The sequence below is a fragment of the Chiloscyllium plagiosum genome, unplaced genomic scaffold, assembly GCF_037043375.1.
Source record: "Chiloscyllium plagiosum isolate Xiang-an unplaced genomic scaffold, Cpla_swu_hap1 HiC_scaffold_53X, whole genome shotgun sequence".
Taxonomy (NCBI): domain Eukaryota; kingdom Metazoa; phylum Chordata; class Chondrichthyes; order Orectolobiformes; family Hemiscylliidae; genus Chiloscyllium; species Chiloscyllium plagiosum.
In genome coordinates, this window is record NW_028270191.1 from 12,226,205 (window position 1) to 12,252,185 (window position 25,981).

The 25,981-nt window shown below is 44.2% G+C and overlaps 1 protein-coding gene across 6 annotated transcripts in view; it reads left to right on the plus strand.

Moving 5' to 3' along the window:
- The window catches only part of pou6f1 (POU class 6 homeobox 1), a 138,395-nt gene extending 112,437 nt beyond the window's left edge, over nucleotides 1–25,958 (plus strand). For all 6 annotated transcript variants that reach the window (XM_087985592.1, XM_087985593.1, XM_087985594.1 and 3 more), the window contains one exon: nucleotides 16,167–25,958. In XM_087985592.1, coding sequence (XP_087841718.1) covers nucleotides 16,167–16,572 — 406 coding nt within the window. In that variant the 3' untranslated portion in view covers nucleotides 16,573–25,958. The remainder of the gene's footprint in view (nucleotides 1–16,166) is intronic.
- Nucleotides 25,959–25,981: the final 23 nt, after the last annotated feature.

Below are 25,981 nucleotides of genomic sequence, written 5' to 3' on the forward strand. Positions count from 1 at the left end.
CCAATGGGAGGTTATTAGGCATTCCTTTATCAGAAATGAGCATGACTTGACACTTACTGCACAAACAATGTTACTTGCCAGGTTTTGCTGCACAGTCTATTTCTGTACATGAGGACTTAGAAATGGTCGTGAATATTGTACAATCATCAATGAACATCCCCACTTCTTTATTTTTTTTTTTTTTTGACAACTACCTTAGTCCCCTTTTTTTTTCTTTTTTTCCCCCACACTACCACCTAAGTGCGGTAGTGCTTATTATATTTGTTTTTCCCCAGCACCCATGGTGTGTGTGTGCGCGCAGGTGTGAGACACAGTGAAAGACACAAAGTGCACGAATCTTTATTCAATTTCCACCACCAGGAAGATAGGAAAACACCCGGGTGGCCAGTGACAAACACTGCCCTTCACATCAAAGGGCAGTGCTGTGTGATCAAAACAGTGAGGGGGAGGGTAGGGAACATCCCCACTTCTGAATGTAGATGGACGGAAGGTCATTGATGAAGCAGTTGACAGCCCGTTGTAATCCCCGCCCCCGCCACCCAGCACAACAGCGATCAGGACGGCCTACCCACCTTCTGGCTTCCCGAACCACCCTTTGCACCTTCCGACCACCTCTAGGACAGCCTGCCCCGGTATCTGCCCAGGATGATAGCGCTGAGGACAGTCTACTGGCCTTCTGGCTCTCAATCTGCCCCGACGTACTATCGGGCTTTCACCCACCCTGACGTGCCATCCGGCCTGTGGACTGCCATGACACCTTCCGGCCACCTCTAGGACAGCCTGTCGCCTTCCCCTGGATGATAGCGTGCAGGGCAGCCCACAAGCCTTCCGGATCTCAGCCTGCCCCCATGTGCCTTCTGGCTCTCGGCTGCTCTGACACACCTTCTGACCACCTCTAGGACAGCCTATCCCGATTACCCCCCTTGGGACGACAGCGCTAAGAATGGCCTACCAACCTTCTGGCTCTCGGGGCGACTGGCATCAGGGTGGCTTACCCACCCTCCAGCTTTTGGGATAGCCTACCAACCTTCAGGTTCACAGGATGGCCTACCCACCCGCTGGGTCTTAGGGTGACAGCTTTCAGGACGACCTATGGGCCTCCCAGCTCACAGTAAGGCCTGCCACACCCAGGGACACACAAGACAGTGCAGGTGATGACCCCAACAAACCACATGACAGTTAATTATCAACAAACAGAGTCCTTTCTGGTAGACAGAGTCTAATACTATAAACAGTTCTCTTCAAAATGTAGAGTCCATTCCCAGGAACAGAGTCCACTCCAGTATACAAAGTGCATTGTCAGAAATAGAGTCCACTCCAATCTGCAGAGTCCATTGCCAAAAAGCAGTGTCCACAACTGAGGGCAGAGTCCAATCCCGAAGGCAGTAAATGCACAGCACACAGGTGTTCAGTCTCCATAGAGAACCAGGCCCACTTACAGGAACACAGTACCTTGTGAAGTTGCAGTTAACTCGCAGGGGTTTGGTCCACTCCTGAAGGCAGAGTCCACCCCAGGATGCAGCAAATGCTCACCTCCCAGCACACACACAGGTGTTCAGTCTTTACAGAGTCCACCCACAAAGGGCCAGGCCTACTCACACAGTAACAGCTCATCTGGAAAGGTGTATTTTCTCACAGAGGCTCAGTTGAACACCAAAGAACTCTAACACGTTGACTGTGACGATCAGGCAGTTTAGAAATCAGTCCTCAATAATAAAAAAAAACGGAATACCAGTACATAGCTGGCTTTGTAAACCAGCCAGTTTTGGAATCAGGTTCCCCAAAACACATAAACCAACAGCATCAGTACACACTGGATGGGGGCAGCCAGCTCAGAGTCAGTCCCCTCCCTGACACAAATGGAGAGTCCTTGACACTGATCCAGCTCTGAGTGAATAGAACCTCGAACACTTCTGTTTACTTTTTTAGAGAGTGCACAGAACCTCTGACTCTCCTGTTTTTTTTTCTTTTTTCTGTTTTTTTTTCTTTTATTTCTCAATTACCCCCACACTACCGCCTAACTGCAGTAGTGCTTATATTTTCCCCCGCACCCATGATGTGTGTGTGCAGGTGTGAGACACAATGAGAGACACAAGGTGCACGAATCTTTATTCAATTTCCACCACCAGGAAGAAAGGAAACACCCAAGTGGCCAATGACAAGCAGTGCCCTTCACATCAAAGGGGACACTTCTGTTTGTTTTATTTATTTATTTTTTATTTTTTCTTTGACTGTATGGAGCGAGAGAGAGAGTCTGAGGTGTCACTCTAACAAAAGCAAAAAACTAAAACTGTTGGAAATCTGAAATAAAAACAGAAAGTACTGGACAAATCCAGCAGGTCTGATCGCAGTTGCTTCTTCAGAACTGCATGAATTTGTTTTACTGACACCCTGCCCTTCCTCTGCCACCTAAACCCACATCCCAACAACTCCTCGGACACTTTCCCCATCTCTGCTTGACCTGACATTGGCTCCACAGGACCTGACACTCAATCCTGCTACACCTGAGTGAAATAACTCTACAGAGGCTGGTATCCCATCACCAAATCACCCTGTACACGTAGAACATCCTTGACACTGATCCAGCTTCCTCAGGACCAGTTCTCAGAGTGAACAGGATGTCTGACACTCCTGTTCTTGTTTTTTTTTGACACTCCTATTTTTTTTCTTTTACCCCCATACTCCCGCCTAACTGCAGTAGTGCTTATTTTTCCCCCAGCACCCATGTTGTGTGTGTGCAGGTGTGAGACACAGTGAGAGACACAAGGTGCACGAATCTTTATTCCGTTTCCACCACCAGGAAGAAAGGAAACACCCAAGTGGCCAGTGACAAGCACTGCCCTTCACATCAAAGGGGACACTTCTGTTTATTTTTTCTGAGCTGCAAGCTACATGAGATTGCTTCAAGTGATGAGTGTTTAATGGCTGCCACAGATTGCACGCAAAGGTATTTACTGTATTCTGTGCAGGCAGTGAGATTACCTCTTCCTGCACTCAATGCAGGCATAGCTTCTCTAGTGTATGTGGGTGTCTGTGGTTAAGATGCTTTAACTAGTTTTTTAAATTCACGACATAAGATCGAAGTTACAACTACTCTATTCAAGTCGCAAGTTGCCTTCTGGGCAGACTTCTGTTGAGAATACTAGTGCACTAAGAGTGCAATTGCATTTCTCCAAACAGAGATTATATGGTGTTCCATTAATAGAAACATAACACAAAAACAGTTTGGCTATTTCTGATTACCAAGTCTTCAGGAATGATACCTGAAATAACTCCAGAGGCCGGTATCCCGTTACCAAGTCACTCTTTACTGAGATGTAGAGAGTCCTTGATAGTAATCCAACCCTAACAGAGCCAGCTCTCAGAGTGAGCAGGCTCACACTGACACTCCTGTTTTTTTTTTACCAACAGTAACAGTAACACACTGACTATAGCACCAGCCAGCACAGAGTCAGTCTCCTGACACAAATCGAGTGTACTTGAGACTGATCCAGCTCTCTCAGAGTGAGCAGAACCTCTGACACTCCTGCTTTTTTTATACTCCTGTTCTTTTTTTTTGTTGATTTTTTTTCTTTTTCTTTCCTTTCTTCTTTTTTTCCCCCACACTACCGCCTAACTGTGGTAGTGCTTATTTTTTCCCCATCACCCATGTTGTGTGTGTGCAGGTGTGAGACACAGTGAGAGACACAGGGTGTACAAATCTTTATTCAATTTCCACCACCAGGAAGATAGGAAAACACCCAAGTGGCCAGTGACAAGTAGTGCCCTTCACAAAAGGCAATGCTGTGTGATCAAACAGTGGAGAGGAGGGCAGGGATTAAATCAAAATAGAGTTAGAAGGGGAAATAATACACTCCACTCCCTGCGGCGCCCACCTCTCCCTGACACTTCTGTTTATTTTTTTTCTTTTGGAGAGTCCTTGACACTGACCCAGCTCCCTCAGAGTCAGCTCTCAGAGTGAACATTACCTCTGACACTCCTGTTTTTTCTCTCTTTTTTGCCTTTTTTTTACAGGATTTATGACACTCCTGAATTTATTTTTAATATAACCCCCACACTACCGCCTAACTACAGTAGTGCTTATTTTTCCCCAGCACCCATGGTGTGTGTGTGCAGGTGTGTGAGACGGTGAGGAACATTTCTGTTTATTTTTTTTTTCCTTTTTTTTTAGGCCCAGGAGCAGACCCCTCTCAGTCTTCATTTTTTTTACATATTTTTTTTTTCTCCAACACTACCGCCTAACTGCGGTATTATTTTTTTTTCCCCAGCACCCATGGTGTGTGTGTGCAGGTGTGATACGCAGTGAAAGACACAAAGTGCACGAATCTTTATTCAATTTCCACCACCAGGAAGATAGGAAAACACCCGAGTGGCCAGTGACAAACACTGCCCTTCACATCAAAGGGCAGTGCTGTGTGATCAAAACAGTGAAGGGGAGGGTAGGGACTAAATCAGAATAGAGTTAGAGGGAGAAATAATGCACTCCACTCCCCGCGGCACCCACCTCTCCCTGAACAACTCCAGGGTGTTGGTGGACACCGCGTGCTCCTTCTCCAAGGACACCCGGGCTCTAACGTAACCGCGGAAGAGGGGCAGGCAGTCGGCCGACACTTCTGTTTATTTTTTTTTTCAAACTATGGGCAATTTAGCGTGGCCAGTTCACCTAACCTGCACATTTTTGGACTGTGGAAGGAAACCAGAGCAGCCGGAGGAAACCCACACAGACACGGGGAGAACGTGCAAACTCCACACAGTCAGTCACCTGAGGCAGGAATTGAACCTGGGTCTCTGGCGCTGTGAGGCAGCAGTGCTAACCACTGTGCCACCGTGCCAACACTTCTGTTTATTTTTTTTCATTTTTTTTTTTAACCTGGGCTCTAATGTAACCGCGGAATCTTCTGGTTTTTTTTTTCTTCTTTTTTCCCGCACTACCACCTACGTGCGGTAGTGCTTATTTTATCCCCAGCACCCATGGTGTGTGTGTATACGTGTGAGACACAGTGAAAGACACAAAGTGCACGAATCTTTATTCAAATTCCACCACCAGGAAGATAGGAAAACACCCGGGTGGCCAGTGACAAACACTGCCCTTCACATCAGAGGGCAGTGCTGTGTGATCAAAACAGTGAGGGGGAGGGTAGGGACTAAATCAAAATAGAGTTGGAGGGAGAAATGATGCACTCCACTCCCTGCGGCGCCCACCTCTCCCTGAACAACTCCAGGGTGTTGGTGGACACCGCGTGCTCCTTCTCCAAGGACACCCGGGCTCTAACGTAACCACGGAAGAGGGGCAGGCAGTCGGCCCTAACGACCCCCTCCACAGCTCGCTGCCTCGACCTGTTAAAACACTTCTGTTTTTTTTTCTTTATTTTTTTCCCCCGCACCCATGGTGTGTGTGTGCAGGTGTGAGACACAGTGAGAGAATCTCCTGTTTATTTTCTTTTTTTTTTCTTTTTTTTTTCACATCAAATCTCCTGGTTATTTTTTTTTTCCCCAGCACCCATGGTGTGTGTGTATAGGTGTGAGACACAGTGAAAGACACAAAGTGCACAAATCTTTATTCAAATTCCACCACCAGGAAGATAGGAAAACACCCGGGTGGCCAGTGACAAACGCTGCCCTTCACATCAAAGGACAGTGCTGTGTGATCAAAAACAGTGAAGGGGAGGGTAGGGACTAAATCAAAATAGAATTGGAGGGAGAAATGATGCACTCCACTCCCTGCGGCGCCCACCTCTCCCTGAACAACTCCAGGGTGTTGGTGGGCACCGCGTGCTCCTTCTCCAAGGACACCCGGGCTCTAACATAACCGCGGAAGAGGGGCAGGCAGTCGGCCCTAACGACCCCCTCCACGGCCCGCTGCCTCGACCTGTTAAAACACTTCTGTTTATTTTTTTTTATAGAATCCTGTTTATATATTTTTTTCTTTTTTTTTTTTAAATCTTTTTTTATTTTAACCCCCACACTACCACCTAAGTGCGGTAGTGCTTATTTTATCCCCAGCACCCATGGTGTGTGTGTGCAGGTGTGAAACACAGTGAAAGACACAAAGTGCACCAATCTTTTTTCAATTTCCACCACCAGGAAGATAGGAAAACACCCGGGTGGCCAGTGACAAACACTGCCCTTCACATCAAAGGGCAGTGCTGTGTGATCAAAACAGTGAGGGGGAGGGTAGGGACTAAATCAAAATAGAGTTGGAGGGAGAAATGATGCACTCCACTCCCTGCGGCGCCCACCTCTCCCTGAACTCCTCCAAGGTGTTGGTGGACACCGCGTGCTCCTTCTCCAAGGACACCCGGGCTCTAACGTAACCGCGGAAGAGGGGCAGGCAGTCGGCCCTAACGACCCCCTCCACGGCCCGCTGCCTGGACCTGTTAATGGCCAGTTTGGCCAGGCCCAGGAGCAGACCCACGAGGAGGTCTTCAGACCTGCCCTCCCTCCTCCGTACCGGGTGCCCAAAGAATCTCCTGTTTATTTTTTTTATTTTTTATTTTTTTTTGTGTGTGTGTGCAGGTGTGAGACACAGTGAAAGACACAAGGTGCACGAATCTTTACTCAATTTCCACCACCAGGAAGATAGGAAAACACCCGGGTGGCCAGTGACAAACACTGCCCTTCACATCAAAGGACAGTGCTGTGTGATCAAAAACAGTGAAGGGGAGGGTAGGGACTAAATCAAAATAGAATTGGAGGGAGAAATGATGCACTCCACTCCCTGCGGCACCCACCTCTCCCTGAACAACTCCAGGGTGTTGGTCGACACCGCGTGCTCCTTCTCCAAGGACACCCGGGCTCTAACGTAACCGCGGAAGAGGGGCAGGCAGTCGGCCCTAACGACCACCTCCACGGCCCGCTGCCTCAACCTGTTAAAACACTTCTGTTTATTTTTGCGGTAGTGCTTATTTTATCCCCAGCACCCATGGTGTGTGTGTGCAGCTGTGAGACACAGTGAAAGACACAAAGTGCACGAATCTTTATTTAATTTCCACCACCAGGAAGATAGGAAAACACCCGGGTGGCCAGTGACAAGCACTGCCCTTCACATCAAAGGGCAGTGCTGTGTGATCAAAACAGTGAAGGGGAGGGTAGGGACTAAATCAAAATAGAGTTGGAGGGAGAAATGATGCACTCCACTCCCTGCGGCGCCCACCTCTCCCTGAACAACTCCAGGGTGTTGGTCGACACCGCGTGCTCCTTCTCCAAGGACACCCGGGCTCTAACGTAACCGCGGAAGAGGGGCAGGCAGTCGGCCCTAACGACCACCTCCACGGCCCGCTGCCTCAACCTGTTAAAACACTTCTGTTTATTTTTGCGGTAGTGCTTATTTTATCCCCAGCACCCATGGTGTGTGTGTGCAGCTGTGAGACACAGTGAAAGACACAAAGTGCACGAATCTTTATTTAATTTCCACCACCAGGAAGATAGGAAAACACCCGGGTGGCCAGTGACAAGCACTGCCCTTCACATCAAAGGGCAGTGCTGTGTGATCAAAACAGTGAAGGGGAGGGTAGGGACTAAATCAAAATAGAGTTGGAGGGAGAAATGATGCACTCCACTCCCTGCGGCGCCCACCTCTCCCTGAACAACTCCAGGGTGTTGGTCGACACCGCGTGCTCCTTCTCCAAGGACACCCGGGCTCTAACGTAACCGCGGAAGAGGGGCAGGCAGTCGGCCCTAACGACCACCTCCACGGCCCGCTGCCTCAACCTGTTAAAACACTTCTGTTTATATCTGTTAGCCAGGCCTCCCTGATTGGACCAGACGAACAGCCCTAATCAGGGAACTCATATTCTAAGACATACACCTGGCTGACCCCATTACAATCACTACAGGCTCTACCCTGAGGACCTCCTGCAGAGATGTCATGGACCTGAGATGACTGACCTCCAACAACCACAACCATTTTGCTTTGAGCTAAGTATGAATAAAACCAACAGAAAGATTTTCCATTTATTCCCAATGGTTCCAGGTTTGCCAGGGCTCCTTGATGCCACACTCGGTCGAATGCAGCCTTGATGTCAAGGGCTGTCCCTCTCCCCTCCCCTCTGGAGTTCAGCTCTTTTGTCCATGTTTGACCCAAGGCTGTAATGAGGTCAGGAGCTGAGTGACCCTGGTGCAACCCAAACTGGGTGTCACTGAGCAGGTTATTGCTGAGCAGGTGCTGCTTGATAGCACTGTTGGTGACACCTTCCATCACTTTACTGATGATCGAGAGGAGAACGATGGGGCGGTAATTGGCCGGGTTGGATTTGTCCTGCTTTTTATGTACAGGACATACCTGGGCAATTTTCCACATTGTCGGGTAGATGCCAGTGTTGTAACTGTACTGGAACAGCTTGGCTAGGGGAGCGGCAAGTTCTGGAGCACAAGTCTTTAGTATTATTGCTGGAATGTTGTCAGGGCCCATAGCCTTTGCAGTATCCAGTGTGTCCAACCATTTTTTGGTATCGTGGAGTGAATCAAATTGACTGAAGTTTGGTATCTGTGATGTTGAAGTCCACTGGATAAGACCGAGATGGATCATCCACTCGGCATGTCTTGCTAAGCCTTGTCTGTTGTGCTGATGTGCTGGGCTTCGACATCATTGAGGACTCTCCTCTAGTGAGTTGTTCAATCGTCCAGCACTAATCACAACTGGATGTGGCAAGACTGCAGAGCTGAGATCTGATCCGTTGGTTGTGGGATCACTTAGCTCTGTCTATCACTTGCTGCTTCTGCTGTTTGTCATGCAAGTCATCCTGTTTGGTAGCTTCACCAGGTTGACACTTCATGCCTGGTGCTGCTCCTCGCATGACCCCCTTGCAGTCTCCATTGAACCAGGGTTGATCCCAGGCATTGATGGTAATGGTTGAGTGGGGGTTATGCCAAGCTGTAAGGTTAAAGATTGTGGTTGAATACAATTCTGCTGCTGTTGATGGCCCACAGCACCTCGTGGATGCCCAGTTTTGAGTTGCTCGATCTATTCTGAGCCTGTTCCATTGAACACGGCAATAGTGTCTCACAACACAATGGAGGGTGTCCTCAATGTGAGGGTGGGACCTCTTCACAAGGACTGTGCAATGGTCACTCCAACCGATACTGTCACAGACAGATGGATCTGTGACAGTTAGATTGGTGGGTTTCACCCCGCTGTCAGTTCACCTACCCCTCTGCAGGATGAGTCTGCCTGAAATGTCCTTCAGCTCAGTCAATAGTAATGTTTCCAAGCCATCAAAGTTCCTCATTCAGAGTAGAATCTTGTTACCCTCTTCTTCAAGTGCTGTTCAACCTAAAAGAGTACTGATTCATCAGTTCAGTCTGTTGCTTGACTAGTCTGTGGACAGCTTTCCTATTCTCGGCACAACTCCCTGGCCGTTAGTGAGAAGGTGGTTGTGGAGTCAACTGGGCTGGTTATGCCTTTGTCCTTTCCGATGCTTTGGACAATGCTGATTGATCAAGCATTTATTCTTCTTCGACTTTGTGTTAACAACACAGGTAAGTGGCTTGCTGGATGGAGCATTTCAGAGGACTGTTAAAAGTCATCCACGCTGCTGTGGGTCTTGAGTCACATGTAAGCCAGACAGGGTAAGGATGGCGGATTTCTTTCCCTGAAGGACATTAGTGAGGCAGATGGGTTTTTACAGCAACAAATATCTGTTTGTTTCACTGTCACCAATACTGAAACAAGCTTTTTTACTCCAGATTGATTTCCAACAGTGAATATAAATCCCCCTAGCTGCCATGGTGGGATTTGAACTCACGCCTTTAGATCTTTGTCAGGGTCTCTGGATTATGAGTTCAATCACAACCACAATACTACTCTACAGTCTGGCTGATATCATAATCTGCCTCCTCTGCAATACTTCAGACGCACTCCCAGCGCTTGCGCTAATGACATCACCAAGATGGTGTCCAATGTGGTCAATACCAGGTGAATGCGCCATAGTGCAGGCTTTATCTGGGACCTAAAACTGTACTCATTGCACCAAAAATACAGCTGTTGCACCACTCAGTTTTGCGTTTTGAAACTTTTAGTGGTATGATTACACATAAGCCTTGATGTGAAGGAGTGCTTCCAGCTGAGAGGTAATGGAAAATACTGTTACCCTTGTGTATGTGATGAGCAATTCACTCACTTTAACACGGAGAGGGGACTACATAACCTGCCTTTTATTTCAGCCCAAAGAATTTTCTTTCTCCTTGCCTGTCCTAGTTATGATATCAAACGTTGTGCAGTACTGAGTTACTATACCCCGAACACCATCCGTTGCTCCATTGTTCTCCTGTGTGACTCGTATCAATTTCACAGGAACACCACAGTCCTGCTTACTTTGCAGACAATCATACCCACCATTTGCTTGCTGAACCAGAGACCTCACGTCTCCACTGCACATATCACAGATATTCCCAAGTGCCATTGTTTGTAGTGAATCTACAAAAAGGAATTCCTTGTATCCCATTCCCTTTACGTTGTTGCATTTTTTAAATTGCGGCTTCAAAGTGCAGATTTCCACTGCCTAAAAGGCAAGCTAGCTCCCAATCAGTACCGTTGGGGGGAAAGGGGATTGATCACATCCTCTCTTAGCACAGTGGCTCCAGTGAGAGATAAAAAGATGAGGGCATGGACAGGGTGAGTAGGAAGCAGCTTAAGTGAAGGGTCAATAATAAAGGGGCATCATTTTAATGTGAAGGGCAGGGAGTTTAAAGAGGATTTGAGGGAAAATATTATCACCCAGAGGGTGGTAGGGCTCTGGTATGCACTGCCTAGAGGGTTGTAGAGGTAGGAAACTTCACAACCTTCCCAAAGTACTTGGATGAGCATTTGAAATGTCAATAACATTCAAGGCTCTGGGCCTATTGCAGGAAAGTGGGACTAGTGCAGACTTAGAGAAGTTTTCTTTTGTCAGTGCAGGCTCAAGGAGCCTTTCTGTTTGATTGCCTCTGAGCTGGGGCTGCTGCTGCAAGACGTGCTTCAGATCAGCACAGGAGATGGCTATTTTCAGCCCAGTGTGTTTGTTTTGACTCCCTGCAAGAGCAACTAATCCAGTCATTCTCTTCCGCTTCACTCTGCAAATGTATCCTCTTCAGCTGCTTCTCGAATTCCGTATTGAAACCCATGATTGAATCTGCATCCAGCACCTTCTCAGGAGTAGACCCATCGGCCCCTCGAGCCTGTTCTGCAATTCAATAAGATCATGGTTGGTCGGATTCTGAGCTTCTCCCCTGATAATTTTTCACCCCTTTCATATCAAAACTCTGTCCTTCTACACTTGAAAAATATTCAAGGGTTCTGCTTTGACCACCTTTTGAAGAAAAGAGTTCCAAAGAGCTACGACCTCTGAGAGAGGAATAGGCTTGCCTCATCTCTGTTTTAAATGGGCGACCCCTGTTCCTACACAGATATCTTTTCTCCAATCTATTAACTTGTTTTCTATTTGTCTTACTTATGTCCTTCTCTGGTGCTGCTCCTGGCATGTCCTCACTACTCTCCATTGAACCAGGGTTAATCCCAGTCTTGATGGTGATGGTAGATTTAGGGGATATGCCGGAACATGAGGCTACAGATTGTGGTTGAATACAATACTGCTATTGATGACCCACAGCACCTGTAGCTTAACTGTGTAAGCTATAACTTCAGTGTGCTACATATACTTGCCTGATCCTAATTTAAACTATTGCCCTAGCTGAAAGAAGAAAGAAACCTGAAAACTCAGCAAACAATCGCCTTACCTGCTTACCTAAAGAACGCCTCTGAATTCCACTCTTCAGTCAAATTGTCTCCATGCCCTCTCTCAGATCATTCCCTATTCACTAAAAGGTCAGATTAATAAAGCAGCCTGTGCCCATATGTATCAGGACCTGGATGTAACCCAGGATTGTGCTGATAAGTGGTAAGTACCATTTGCGCCACACAAATACCAGACAATACCTTTCTCCAACAAGGGAGAATCTAACCATCACCCCTTGTCATTCAATGGCATTGCCATCATTGAACATCCTAGGAGTTACCATTGACTAGAAACTGAACGGAACTAGCCATATAAATACAGTGTCTACAAGAGCAGATCAGAAGCTAGGACTCTTGCAGCAAGTACCTTCCTACAAAGCACAAGTCAGGAGTGTGAGGGAATACTCCCCACTTGCCTGGATGAGTGCAGTTCCAACAACACTCAAGAAACTCAACACCATCCAGGACAAACCAGCCCTCTTGATTGGCACCACTTCCACTAGCATCCACTCCCTCCACCACCGACACTCAGCAGCAGCAGTGTGTACCATCTACAAGGCTCACTGCAGAAACTCACCCAAGATCCAGTGACAAGTGGCATTCCACAAGGCTCAGTGTTGGGACCATAACTTTGCACTCTATACATTAGTGATCTAGATGAAGGAACTGGGGGCATTCTGGCTAAGTTTGCAGATGATACAAAGATAGGTAGAGGGACAGGTAGCATTGAGGAGGCGGGGAAGCTGCAGAAGGATTTGGACAGGGTAGGAGAGTGGGCAAAGAAGTGGCAGGTGGAGTACAATGTGGGAAAGGGTGAGGAATAATAGAGGCATAGACTATTTTCTAAAATTCAGAAGTCTGAAGTGCAAAGAGACTTAGGAATTCTAGACCCGGTTGAGTCAGTAGTTGGGAATGTAAATGCAATGATGGCATTTATTTTGAGTGGACTTGAATATAAAAGCAGGGATGTATTTCTGAAGCTCTATAAGGCTCTGGTCAGACCACATTTGGAGTATTGAGTGCAGTTTTGGGCCCCATATCTCCGGAAGGATGTAGTGGCCCTGGAGCAGAGGAGGTTCACTCGAATGGTCCCAGGAATGAAAAGCTTAACATATGAGGAACGTTTGAGGACTCTGGGTTTATATTCGATGGAGTTTAGAAGGATGAGGGGAGAATCCAATTGAAACATACTGAGTGGCCTGGACAGAGTGGATATTGGGGAGATGTTTCCATTGGGAGGAGAGACTAGGACCCAAGGGCACAGCCTTAGGCCTTTTAGAATGGAGATAAGGAGAAACATCTTCAGCCAGAGAGTGGGGAATCTATGGAATTCATTGCCACAGAAGGCTGTGGAGGCCAGGTCATTGAGTATATTTAAGACTGAGATAGATAGGTTCTTGAGTATCAAGGGGATCAAGGGTTACGGGGAGAAAGCGGGAGAATAGGATTGAGAAACCTATTGGCCATGATTGAATGGGGGAGCAGACTTGATAGGCTGAATGGCTTAATTTCTGCTCCTATGTCTCTTAACCTTCGATAGGACCTTCCAAATGCATGGTCATTTAGAAGGACAAGAGCAGCAGATACATGGGGACACCATCCCCTTCAAAATCCCCTCGAAGCTATTCACCATCCTGATCTGGAAATATATCATTGTTCCTTCGCTGGGTCACATTTCAGGATTTCCCTCCCTAAGAGCACTGTTGGTGTGCCAAATCCCATTTGGAAAGAATGTCTTCTGTTGTAGGAGAATCTAGCACTGGGGATCTCAGATATCCCAATCCAATCTAGTCCCACCTGCCAGCACCTGGCCCATATCTCTCCAAACCCTTCCTATTCATACAGCCATCCAGATGCCTTTTAAATGTTGCAATCATACTAGCCTCCACCACTTCCTCTGGCAGCTCATTCCATACATGTACCACCCTCTGTGTGAATGCCGTGCTGTACATCTCTATGACTATGACTCTATGAAGTGTCACCCTTTAAGACAAAGATGAGGAGAAATGGGTTCTGTCAGAAGGTGGCGAGTCTTTTGAACTCTCGCCCTCAAAAAGTGGTGAAAGCACTGTCTTTGAAGGCAGATTTAGATAGCTTCTTGGTGAGCAAGATGATAAAAGCTTATTGGCAGTAGGCAGAGAAATGTGGAGTAATCAGATCAGCCATAATCCTGATGAAGGGTCACTGAACCTGAAACGTTAACTCTGTTTCTGTCTCCACAGATGCTACCAGACCCGCTGAGTTTCTTCAGCAATTTGTGTTTTTGTTTCAGATCTCCAATATCGGCAGTTCTTTGTTTTATTTCAGCTGCAGTCCTATTGAATGGAGGAGCAAGATTGAGGGCCCGACTGGCTTCCTCCTGCTACTAATTTGCATCTGTGTACAGACTATATCGGTTCAAGAAGGCAACTCACCATTGTCTTCTCAAGGGCAATTATTCTTCTGTTCATAACATATGGTCACCTCTAACTCAGCCAGTATTTATTACCCTGGAGAAGGTGGTCATGAGCTACCTTCTTGAACACTGCATTCCTTGGGGTGTAGGGACACCCATGGTGCTGTTAGTTTAAGTATTTTGATTAAGGACGTGCAACAAATCCTGGCTTTGCCAGCAACTCACATATCCCATGAACAAATAAATCCACAAGCAAATAAATAAAGGAACCTTCCCTATCTATGTTGAATTTATGTACTCACCAAATTCCCTGAGTTAAGTAAGTGCTCTGTAGTTGGAGTGCTCCTTTGAACTGCACTTGACAGTCCTCACAGGTAGGTATGATCCTGCCTGGAGATACAATTGACAACACTTTGGCTGTTGTGACCAATCAGGTCAGGATCGCCATTTTATGCAGCATCAGTGAACATATGACAGACATAATGTGAGTGAAGAAACTATTGAGGAATAAAGACTTAGTCAAGCCTTTGCTGATACTGAGATTGCTGTCTCAGATTGTTGGAGCCTCTTGCCTATGCAACTCATCTGCTGAAATGTAGTATGTACATCCCTGTCTGTAGTTGTGGGTGGGAGAGGACTACCTGCAGAGTTGGATTTTTGGGGAGCCAAGAAGACTTAGTTGACCTTGAAATTTGGTGGATAGAACCCAATCACTAATGCCTTCAGTTTTCCTCGTGGCAGGATTAAGGTGCAGGGTAGTTCGAGTGACGATCCCTCACACCAGAACTCCCGACCTATCCATCTTCATAATGGAGACAGGTATCTCCGAATCACCCACAACTTAAATGGAGTCGGGCCAAATTTTCAAGGAGTCATGGCCAACCTAAAGCACTTCCGTGCCTATTCACCCAGTGTACACTCTGCGCAGAACCAATGAACTCTGTAGAATGTATGCAAAAGCTTTAAACACCAATATTCAGTCATTCATTACTCTTAAAAGGAAACTGTTATTACAACTTCCTTACAAACATTTCAACCATCCAGACTTTTAAAGTATCAATCCCGAAAACTATGATCGCTTAATGCCTCTTTAGCTGATGTACGTAAACTTCTGCAAGTGCCACAATAGATATAAGAGAAAGAGCAGTCTATCAAACAGTGTTTTGTCATGCATGCAGCTAGTTCAACAGACTAATGGATGTCTGGCTTCTCAGCTGAGAATGCATAATGTGGCTTGCTGAGAACTGTAGATCTGGAGTCATGGGTCAGTAACAAATTCCTATCACAGCATGACCATACTAAATGAGGATCTTGTAATAATCGAATAGTTTCAGATAAGTTTCTTATTCAGTTAACTGAATTTAAATGTCCCAGCTTCCATGGTGAGGTTTGAACTTCTGTCCCTAGATGATTGTTTCAGGTTGCTCTGGATTACTCATTCAGTGACACAAGCACTACACTGTTCTCCTGAAGTGTTTCCACCCAAATGTTGTTCTCAAACCTATGGAATGGAACATAACTTTCTGATTTAAGTGTAGCAAAAGTGCTACCTACTAAACCACAATTCGTAAGGGAGAAAAAAATAAATATTTGATAAGAATTAAAACATGTTTGGGCCGAGGCAAATCTCAAATAACAAGTTTGTAAACTAAATTTATTCGCCTTAACTTTTATTTGCTGTAGTCCAATCTTTAGAAACGATCACCAAAGCAGACCAGCAGCAATAATACCTGGGATTCCGGACTGGAAAACAAATTAAAATCCTAGTCAAGGCGACATGAGCTTGTTTGGTGGAGGGGAGGAGTTTGTAAATTTGGCTGGATTAGGGGGCAGAGATAAATCTTGTGACTCACACACACATATCTTTTACCAAACTGAAGTAACAGAAGGCAAGTAAGAAATCTAAACCCCACCATTTAATGATACCAATCCAGGCATTCAACAGTACCAAGCATTAGGTGATCAGAACAGAAAAAGAACATTATATTGACGTTTCTTTGGAGATGTAAAAATTAGTTGTCTGGAGGCCGACAATTATAGCACAGTTTTGTGTCCTGTTAGGTTTGAGAAATTGGACATCACTCCTAAAAGTGCACAGAAGATCAAGCCAGTTCTAGAAAGATGGCTGACAGAAGCAGAAATACGACACCGTGCGGGCATACAGAACCTCACTGAGTTCGTGGGTAGTGAACCTTCAAAGAAACGCAAACGACGCACATCTTTCACACCACAGGCCCTGGAAATCCTTAACGCCCACTTTGAGAAAAACACACACCCCACAGGTCAGGAAATGACAGAGATAGCCGAGCAGCTGAACTACGACCGAGAGGTGGTTAGGGTGTGGTTCTGCAACAAGAGGCAGACTTTAAAAAACACCATCAAGAGACTGCAGCAGAATGACACGGCGGGAAGAGGTTCAGTTGAACAATTATCGGACTCCGCAGTAAACGCTGCTGGAACAGGCTGACCTACAGAAGACTCTTTCAGTGAGTTGTTCCAATGTTTTTATAAATAACACTATGAGGATCGTTTAGAAGGTAATGGCCCAGCAGCAAAAGTAGACATCCCCAGATCACTGCATCTCTTCGGTCTACTAAGGCATATTGTGGTATACAGCCACATGGATGGAGCCATTAGAGTGAATTACAGTAACATTTAGGAGTAGTACATAAGCTGCTGCATAATTCATTTTGTAGCACCCACAGTCCTTCAGGTCAAATGTCACAGTCAGTTATAGTCTCCCTTCTCCTGTATCATGTTACTTCGACCTTCTGAACAACTAAGCATCTCTGATACCTATCCAACTGTGCAAGGTTTGCCTTGAGGGGTCCACACCCTGTAAAATGATACATTGGAGGATGTTACAAGTTGCAATATAGCTTTCCGAGGACTGAACACATTTATCCTGTGAGTTCTGAGATTTGTATCAGCCAGTTTTGATCTTTAGTCTATACCTGGTTACCTGACCTCAAGCAGACAGCTGTAGCAGGTGCTACAATAGACCTGGGAATCCCGGAGTTGAACAAGAGGTGGGGAGAACAAAACGCAATATGTCTCATTGCTGCACAATGATCATACCAGAAATGTGCATATGTGGAAGTCAGGTGAGAAACTAGGCTCAACTGTGGCCTTAATTAAACACACTTCCCAACTGGACTGGCACGAAAGGGTACGGTGAGGGGATGAAGTGCTAGAAATGGCAAAATGCACCAGCTACCATGATGTTAATGACTGCAGGTACTGGAGTGGGTGAGTGTCCTGCTATGGAGAGATGGGAGACTTGTGTTGATCTGTAAATTGGGGACCTATGATGTTGATTGGATCCTGGATTTTAATTGATGTACAGGTCAATAAGATTGTTTGAGCAACCTTTGGGCATTGGCTGATGATGTGCTGAAAATAGAGGGGTCTTAATCTGAAAAAAGCTGCAACACTCAGTTCATTGTGGACTGTGATTCAATGACCACTGTTTGCTTTGAACTGTTTTTTGAAGAGTGTTCACCAGCTCATTGAAGAAGCTGTTTATGGATCTTGCTCCAGCTTCATTCTATTGGAGTGAAGAGGATGAGCAGCTGCACCAAAGGCTCGATGAGGGAACTGCAGGTGCACCAGCAATAGAAAGGGAATGTATATTAACTACAGGCCACCCCCACTCTAATGAGCCTTCATACTAAGGCTCAGTCTCCTTGGCCTTTTATTAGGAGCAGTGTTTCTAGACACACAAAAACCGTCTCACTTGGGTTGTGAGAATTATCAGGTTCTGGCCGTTCTATCTCACTAAGGTGCTAACTCGGAATGCTAGCCTCTGCGCTGGTACCTGAAACACATGTATTATGTGGTGGTGCATCTTCAGGACAGGTGATTTCCTCCAAGCAATCTTCATCCTCTAAGGTTATGTTCTGTCATGGTGATATGCAGCACCTGGAAGATGGAAGAAAGGGTAAACATTTAGTCAGTGAGAAAATGTAAATGTCCATGTGTAGCATCTTACTGGTTGATAAGTCAAAGTGGCTGAACGTGCAGTTGGTTATATAAATTGAAATCAATCACACAGCTCGATGGAACCGCCAACCTTGTCATCAGCAATGCTGAGAATTTAGCTGGGTTCTGTTCTGTCAGGTATGTCCTCATCTGTCAGGCTCACTTCAATTAAAGCTGGGGTTCCCTATATTGGTCTTGGCACTGTCCGGATTACCTTCATTACCTTCACTCTCCCCTTGTAGCAAGGATGTTTGCTTCCTCTGAGTGTAGTGTGGAAAGTGATAGGTAGAATCAAACAACAACAGAAGAGTGGATGTCAGGCAGTTATGGATAGTGGCCTCAAAATGCAAACCAGCCATCACATTTCCCTACATTGAAATAGAGGCTCCACTAAAGAAGGCAGTAAAGCTCTTCAGAGCGACCTGAGGATGGGAAAGTCACCGTGGAAATACAAGTTCCTTCTTCCAGTGCAAATTGAGAAGGTGTGCTGTGTGTGCCTCAGACTTAATGAGATTGGGTCATTGGCAGCAGTGAGGGGAAGGAGAGAGGGGGACAGTCACCCTTGATGCAGGGTCAAGACTTAGTGTGAATGCAGTAGGCCAGAAAATAGAATGAAAGCAAGTGATGGGTAGACAAGGACATGTGCTGACCTTTCCTGACCTTATCAGGTGATTAAACAAGTTCCTATAGTGGATTCATAAGCTTGAGTTGGACTAAGCATGTAAATGCAGCAGCCAAACATTTTCACCATGCAGGTTGAAGTCACATTTGCACCTGTATCATGACAACAAGCTGTATTTAAATTACGTCCAGCTGATGTGCTTCTATGTCGTGCAGTGCTGCATTCTCGTAGCCCTGTGCCACCATTGCACACCATGTTCCCCGGTTTCAGGTAAAAACTGGGGCCACAGTGTTGTCATGGCTCACTTGAAGAATGGCTATTTGGGTCTGGGAATGTAAGGGAAACTGTACCCAACAAGGAGTTCAGGTTTCCAGGCCAGGGTGGGAGAAAATTACATCAGCCACTTTTATTCCTTGTGTGGGTTTCACTTTGTAATCCTCTCATTTCTCTGCTTTACTGCAGTGAGCAGCGTCCATGAGCAAGCATGACTGAGAAGGATGAAAGTTTACAGGAGGTTCATTTTTGGTTACATTGTAATTAATGCAATCAGTCGGAGAAAAGCATCACCTGCGATATTTTGAGATTAGGTTCATAATGTAAAATTAACAACCCTTCAAAAAGTTATAAATATTCTTTCAAAACCATGACACTGATATCCAAAACTTTAGAAGACCATCACAGCTCTGACAGCGCAAATCACCTTCTTAAAACAATACTAATGTCCGACTTTGTTCTCTATCAGGATAGGATAGCATATGTTCATCTTTCCAAATCTGATTTCCTATCCAAATTCATCCTTTGAATGAGCTTTCCTGAGCTGGGAAGGTAGGTAAGGCATTAACTTCTCCAAATCAACAGGAAATCCATTTATTGTAAGGTGAAACAGTGCCATGTATTAGCTTATGTCCTCTCTGTTGTGAGATGCTCCACTTAATGGAGAAAAATCACTCTTATTTGGTCAGTCCAAAATAGAAACTCATTTATTAGTAGACAACATGAGAGTTTATGGGATTAAAGTTACAAAGACTGTATGAAATGGCTCGAAGACCCAACGAGAGGTATTATCTGGAGCTACATTTGGAAGACACTGAACAGTGGTTTCCTGGGTCAGCCAGCTGTTCAGGCTCGTGGAATGTTTCACATGCAGTGGAACAGATCTTGATTTTGTGCAATGGCAGCTCTCCTAATGTATTATTTCCAATGACGTTAAGTTGCCAATTGGTTATCACCATTTTACACAAAAGCACAAAGCCACAATTACCTACTGTCCTTTTTTATACCATTTCCAGAAAAATTACAAATTGGAATTTTTGAGAAGACATTTACCATATGGACTTCCTATGGCATAATATGTACAGGGTGATGCCATCACACCAACCCTGTATTGCAGGATTGCCTTTTCTCATTTATAATAAACCAAAATACTAAATATGTGACAAAGATGTGACGTGATTGCATTTGAGGAGCAAGTAACTGCATTGGGAAGCCTCCTGGTAGCACCTGAACATCTATTGCAGTAGTAATCTGATATTTATATACTTTTTTTTAACGGAAAAAAGTTACTATTTACTCTAAATGTAAAGTATTCAACATTAAAATGCTATGGTTCGGATACTCTGATTAGAATATCTTGCCCCAGGGCCAGGTCAGTATGTAGCCACTATCCTTCCTACCATCGCAGAAGAGACACGAGTTGCAGATTTTTATGGATGTATGGGTTTAATGAGGCAACATGGTTCATGTTTATGTGCATCGTTGGTTAAATTTGTTTCTGAATTTTGTGAACAACTATCCCTCCATCCTCAGCGTATGTGAGTCTTTTACAAATTGAATCTTGGGGTTTGACCTGATTCCAACAAGTCCACATTCATTGACCATCTTTAGTTGTCCCGAGGGCATGAAGAATTAACCATACCGTCTGAGACTGGAGTCCCAGAATTGTTGTTCTGGCAAGAAACTGAGGTACAGTTTACAGAGTTATTTGGAGACATGGCAATAACAGATAGAAAAGGCTTGCCTGTCTGTCTAGCCTGCCCCATATAACTGCAAAGTGCTACATGTCTCTATACAGTCACTCCCTACCCACCTGAAGCTGTATTATTTCCTGGGAGAAACCAATTAAAAACCCCAAACAATTGGGAGAAGGAAGGAAAATTTGTGCTTGACCCCTCTAGACAATCAGACATAGACTAAGAGGTTTCATCAACTCCAATTTATATGACTGACTACCTACCTTGTGCACAAGGTGATCATCATTGCAGCCCAAAATCAATCCAACTTTCTTGGAAAAAATTAAGTGAGTCAGCATTCATTGCACCAACTTGTTCCATGGTTTCATTGTTCTCTGGGGCAGAGAGGAACTGCCCAAAGTTCTCCCCAGTTCTGGTCCCACAGAGTTTGGAAGCATTGACCCTGGGCCTCCCTAACCTGTCATGTTGAAATAATTGACCCAAATAAACACCAACCAGTTCCTTCATGAATCTATATTCAGCAAACTGCCAGCAAGCAAGCAGCAAGCTAAGCAAGCAGGCAACAGCAAGCAAACAGCAAGCCAAGCAAGCAGCAAAAGCCAGCAGCAGCAACGGCAGTATCCAGTGATAACAACCAAGCAGCGGGCTGAGAGCATACAGGCGTAGTAGGGACAGCAGGAGGAGCACAAGACTTCTGAATTGATTTGGAAACTTAAAGCTCGACTGTATTGCCAACTCCCACAGCCCCATTGTGTTGCCACCTTTGCTTATGCCCCCAATAATGCCAGCTTAATGGAAAAGCTCACTATATTGTTGCCACCATATTGCTCTCACAAGGCAATCAGTATTACTGGAACAGGCTGTTGGAGTCTGCTACAGTCACAGTGGTGCTTTTTGATGTGGTGCTCCAGACACACTTGGTCCATTTTCATCACCTCCTCTCTGAAAGTACTGTCTTTTATTCTGATACACTATATCAAGAGCCCTTCTCCAAGTATGAGCCTAATCAAGGAGTGTTGCCAGCTTATTTCATCACAAGGGCATCAGAGATCAACTGACTTAAATGTCCACAAATATGCATTTACCATAGGATTGTCATCAGGAACAGCAGTTCTATTTATTTTTCTAACACAGGAATTCTCAGACTCATTACCATGCATGGGCTGTTGAAAGATTGGCACAGACCAGGCATCAAGCTTAGGACTGTCTCATTTTGTATTACTGAGCAGATGCTTAGGCAACAACAAACATATTCTGATGCAGTGGCATTGTTGTGCATAAAATAGTTATAAATAAAACACACAATCATGGGATACTTTATCCAATAAACCACACAGTATACCTTTAAGTGATATCCTAAAATCAAGATCTAAATAAGGAAAATAATGAGTTCCAATCTAATTAATGAGTACAACATTTTTTTTGCACAGTTATTTGCTCCTGCGATATTTTGGACAAATTATATATTTTTTCATGTGATGTTCAATGAAGGTTTCTGAATGCAGTTTAATTTTATTCCCTCCTTTCATGAAATAGCAATAAATGGTCAGCTTTAAATGGGCTGTGAACTGACACACAGGGCCCCTGATGGTCATCTGGGTAAAAGCACTGCACAACATTGATCGAAGCCATTTGGACACAAAGGTTCTCGGTTGAATCAGCAGTCTGTGTTGAATTAGCTGATCTCAACCAGGCAACAGGAGGACCAAGGAACAGCTGGGTGAAGGACAAGACCAAGACAAAGTAATCTCCTGGTCAATCTGGAAATGCACAGATTCAGGTGTTGGACAAGAACAGGATCAGTGTGGACTATGATGTTGCTGTATTGAATAGTCTCCTACAGTTGTGGCTAGGATTTCCTGATTCTGTCCTTGCCAACCCACAATTTTCTGCCATTCACTTGAAGAGGTGGGAAACTGCAATTTGGCAAACTCAGAAACTGAAAGCCTGATACATCTGTGCATGTGTATTTGGGCAAATTCCCATCCCACCAAGAAGTGAGAAATTTTAGGCAAACAAAAACTTCTTGAGGAAGACAAATGCCTAGGAGTGATTGTAACGTCACTTCTTGCTCAATGTAGGAATATCAAGGTGTAACTATAGGTTTGAAACTGTTTCCTCCTATCTGAAATTTGCCTAACCTATGGTGTGAAATTCCTGAGGTAATTCTACACTGCTTATTTTAGGATATTAATATTGGAGATATTTTATAATTTTAATAAATGCAGTAGTTAAAATAATGTTAAGATTAGACCAAGCCTCTGTTACTATGGTGGCAGGAAGGAGGCACAAGATTTTAATACAAAATTGCTGAAGGACATTCAACTTAATGTTATGGCAGAGCTACAGAATCTTTTCTTGGATGCAAGTAGTTTTCAGATATATTTATAGATATATTTGATGAGTTATAAGTCATTTTAGGCTTTTTCAGGGTTTATTGCTGTAAGTATTTCCAAAGTAAATCAACTGAAGGATTTGGGGTAAAAAAGACAGTTGTATTGATATAGCACTTTTCAAAACCATCAGACATTTTCAAGTCTGGGTGCCACAGTGGTTAGCACTGCTGCCTCACATCACCTGAGACCCAGGTTGGATCCCAGCCTTGGGTGACTTTGTGTGGGTTTTGGCTGTATGGGTTTCCTCCCACAGTCCAAAGATGTGCAAGTAATGGATTGGCCATGCTAAATTTTCCATAATGTCCAGGGATGTGCAGGCTAGGTGGTTCAGCCATGGGACATACAGGGATGGGAGGGTTTGTGTGGACCTGATGGGCCAAATGGCCTGCTTCTACACTGTAGGGATTCTATGGATAAGCTCTTTGCAGCTAATGATGCCGTGAAGGTTTTAACTAGTGCAGATTCTAATTATTCTGTCATGTGAATGAATGATCGCAGTCTGTCGACAAAAGTGTGGGAGGGCTGGAGATTGTACTCAGCCCACCATGAAGGGGATTGTAGATGCTGTACCAATCTACTTGTTACAAAGGCACCAGGGGTAGCAGTCAGCATGTCATCAGAGGGGAAGTAGAGGTTAGAAAGTAGGTTGTGTCCCTGCACAACCTATGATGAGAGTGTCGTGGAAGGAATGTAATCAGTATGTCAGAAGGTTGGCTTTGGCTGTTATGAGGTAAGATTATCTGAGATGTAGAACCAACTGCTGACTTCCAATCATCTGTTTTACACAATCGGACAAAGTCAGGATTGACAGATCAGTTCCGCTATGATGTCTTCCAGTTCATTGTATAGGCCCACACACTTTGGACAAGCCACCAGAGGGAGTGGCTATAGTTCAGGCCTCAAGATGGACTACTGCGAGTCCACTTTGATTTGAAATGCCCAGAGAAAAACCTCACTGGGGATATAAGAGGTGTGGTGGGTGTGATGTGAAACAAAAACTGTGCATGCAGTTGTCTTTTCCCACTAAGCAATTCATGCATATATTAGCTGATTGGAAAAATGTGGTCAGCAACTTAATAAAGGGAGCATAACGTTCTGAGTTGTGTATAATAGGAAAAGACTGAGAAAGATAACATGAGGAAATGAGAACTGTCACATAAAGCCGATTAAGAATATAATTTCCTTAAATAATAGGATGGAGAAGACAGTAAAAGTTTCTTATTGTTGGTTTCAAATGGGCACCCATTCATGCTCATGAGATGTCATTGCTAGAGGTGGCATAAGCTATCAGTAGCAAAGCTATGAGTGAACATATGCATTCATTACTAATGAACTATATTTGTTAGTTACATTTCATATGCCTATTCTATTTATATTGCAAGTGCAAAAGAATTTTTATTGAAATAGAAATTTGTTTTCGTATTCTTTCATTTGTGTTTTGGAATGATTTGACAAAATCTGGTAGACTTCTGTTCTGATTTTAAAGAAAGCAGAAATGTTGCTGTAAATCCTCACTCATAGCCTCCACCTTTGAAGGGGAGTGAAACAACAATTCAGATTGACTTACTTTGGGCAGAGTCCTGAATTTATGAGGTGAACTACTGTAACAAGTATTGGGAGCTAACAAACTATAAGTTGTGGATATAGTGATTGTGGTGGGATGTGATCATTTCTAGATACAGGAACAACCTGATTGGCTTTTTCTAATCCTATACAAAAAATATGGAACGAAATATTGATTCTGTCAATTACCTGGATGAATGATATATATCATAATCTTCGTCTGTTTATTCCAAAAATCCCTGAAAAAGCAGATAAAGAAATCTGTGCATCTATGTCCATATGCATGTACAAAGACATGTAACATGGCGAACACAGTGGAGTTTCTTCACATGTTGTAAACTCCATGATTTTAATATTTTTTTTCTTGTTGTTGAAGCTAATTAGTTCCTTAAAAACATTTTGATTTCCTTTCATCGGTTGTGGAAGATTGCTGAAATAATTAAAATACATGATATGCAGTGAAACCTGTCTTTATTAGTGGAAAGAATGCCACAGCTTTCTCAGATATGCTGCAGAAGAACTACATTTATATTTTAAGTAATATCGAACTGAACCTTTATAAAGTATTGATTTTGCTAAGGGAAACCTCTTTCGAACAGGAAGCTGGCAGCCACAGAGCGTCAGTTTTCACAGAGGCCAACACTCCAGAGATAAACAATGTAACTCTAACTTGCTGCAAATCCCATCCTGTAAACTACAGGGTGTTTTTTTTTTAAGAGCTGTGAAACTGCCTGCATCCAAGCCCGACTGGCATGAACCTCTGACGGTAATTTCCTTCCAAACTCCAGATAATCATATTTCACTCTGGCCATATTAACCTGACTGAATGCAATCTCTAATGTGTTGAAATCACAGAGCAATGAAATTTGTAAAATGAGATTTTTTAAAAAAAAACCTGCTGCTCAGTACTCTGAACAACTCAAATAAAGCAATGCAGTCATCAGCGTTCAGTTCATCAGTATTGAAAGTGGCATATTTGATTTGCTACAACATCACACTCCATTTTTGTATTTACTAAAAATTGTAAGTAGTTTAAAATATACTCAAAATAAGATGAAATGGATGATTATTTTTTAAAAATGACTCCCTGACATGAAAGGGTGCAATAAGTACATGATCTCTTTATGACTAATTGTACTGTCTTTTTTCTTTGTTGCTGAGTTTAAATTCTAAAGATTGTAATTAATAGTCAAAGAAATCAGTAACAGAAAAATTCCCCGGGTCTGCAAGCAATATATAATTGTGAATAATGGTCTGCTACTAATAATTTGTGGATAGAAGCTGAAAGAAGAATAATAAAGCATTATTTTAACAGTACAGAACTAAACATTTGTGTTGTGTTAA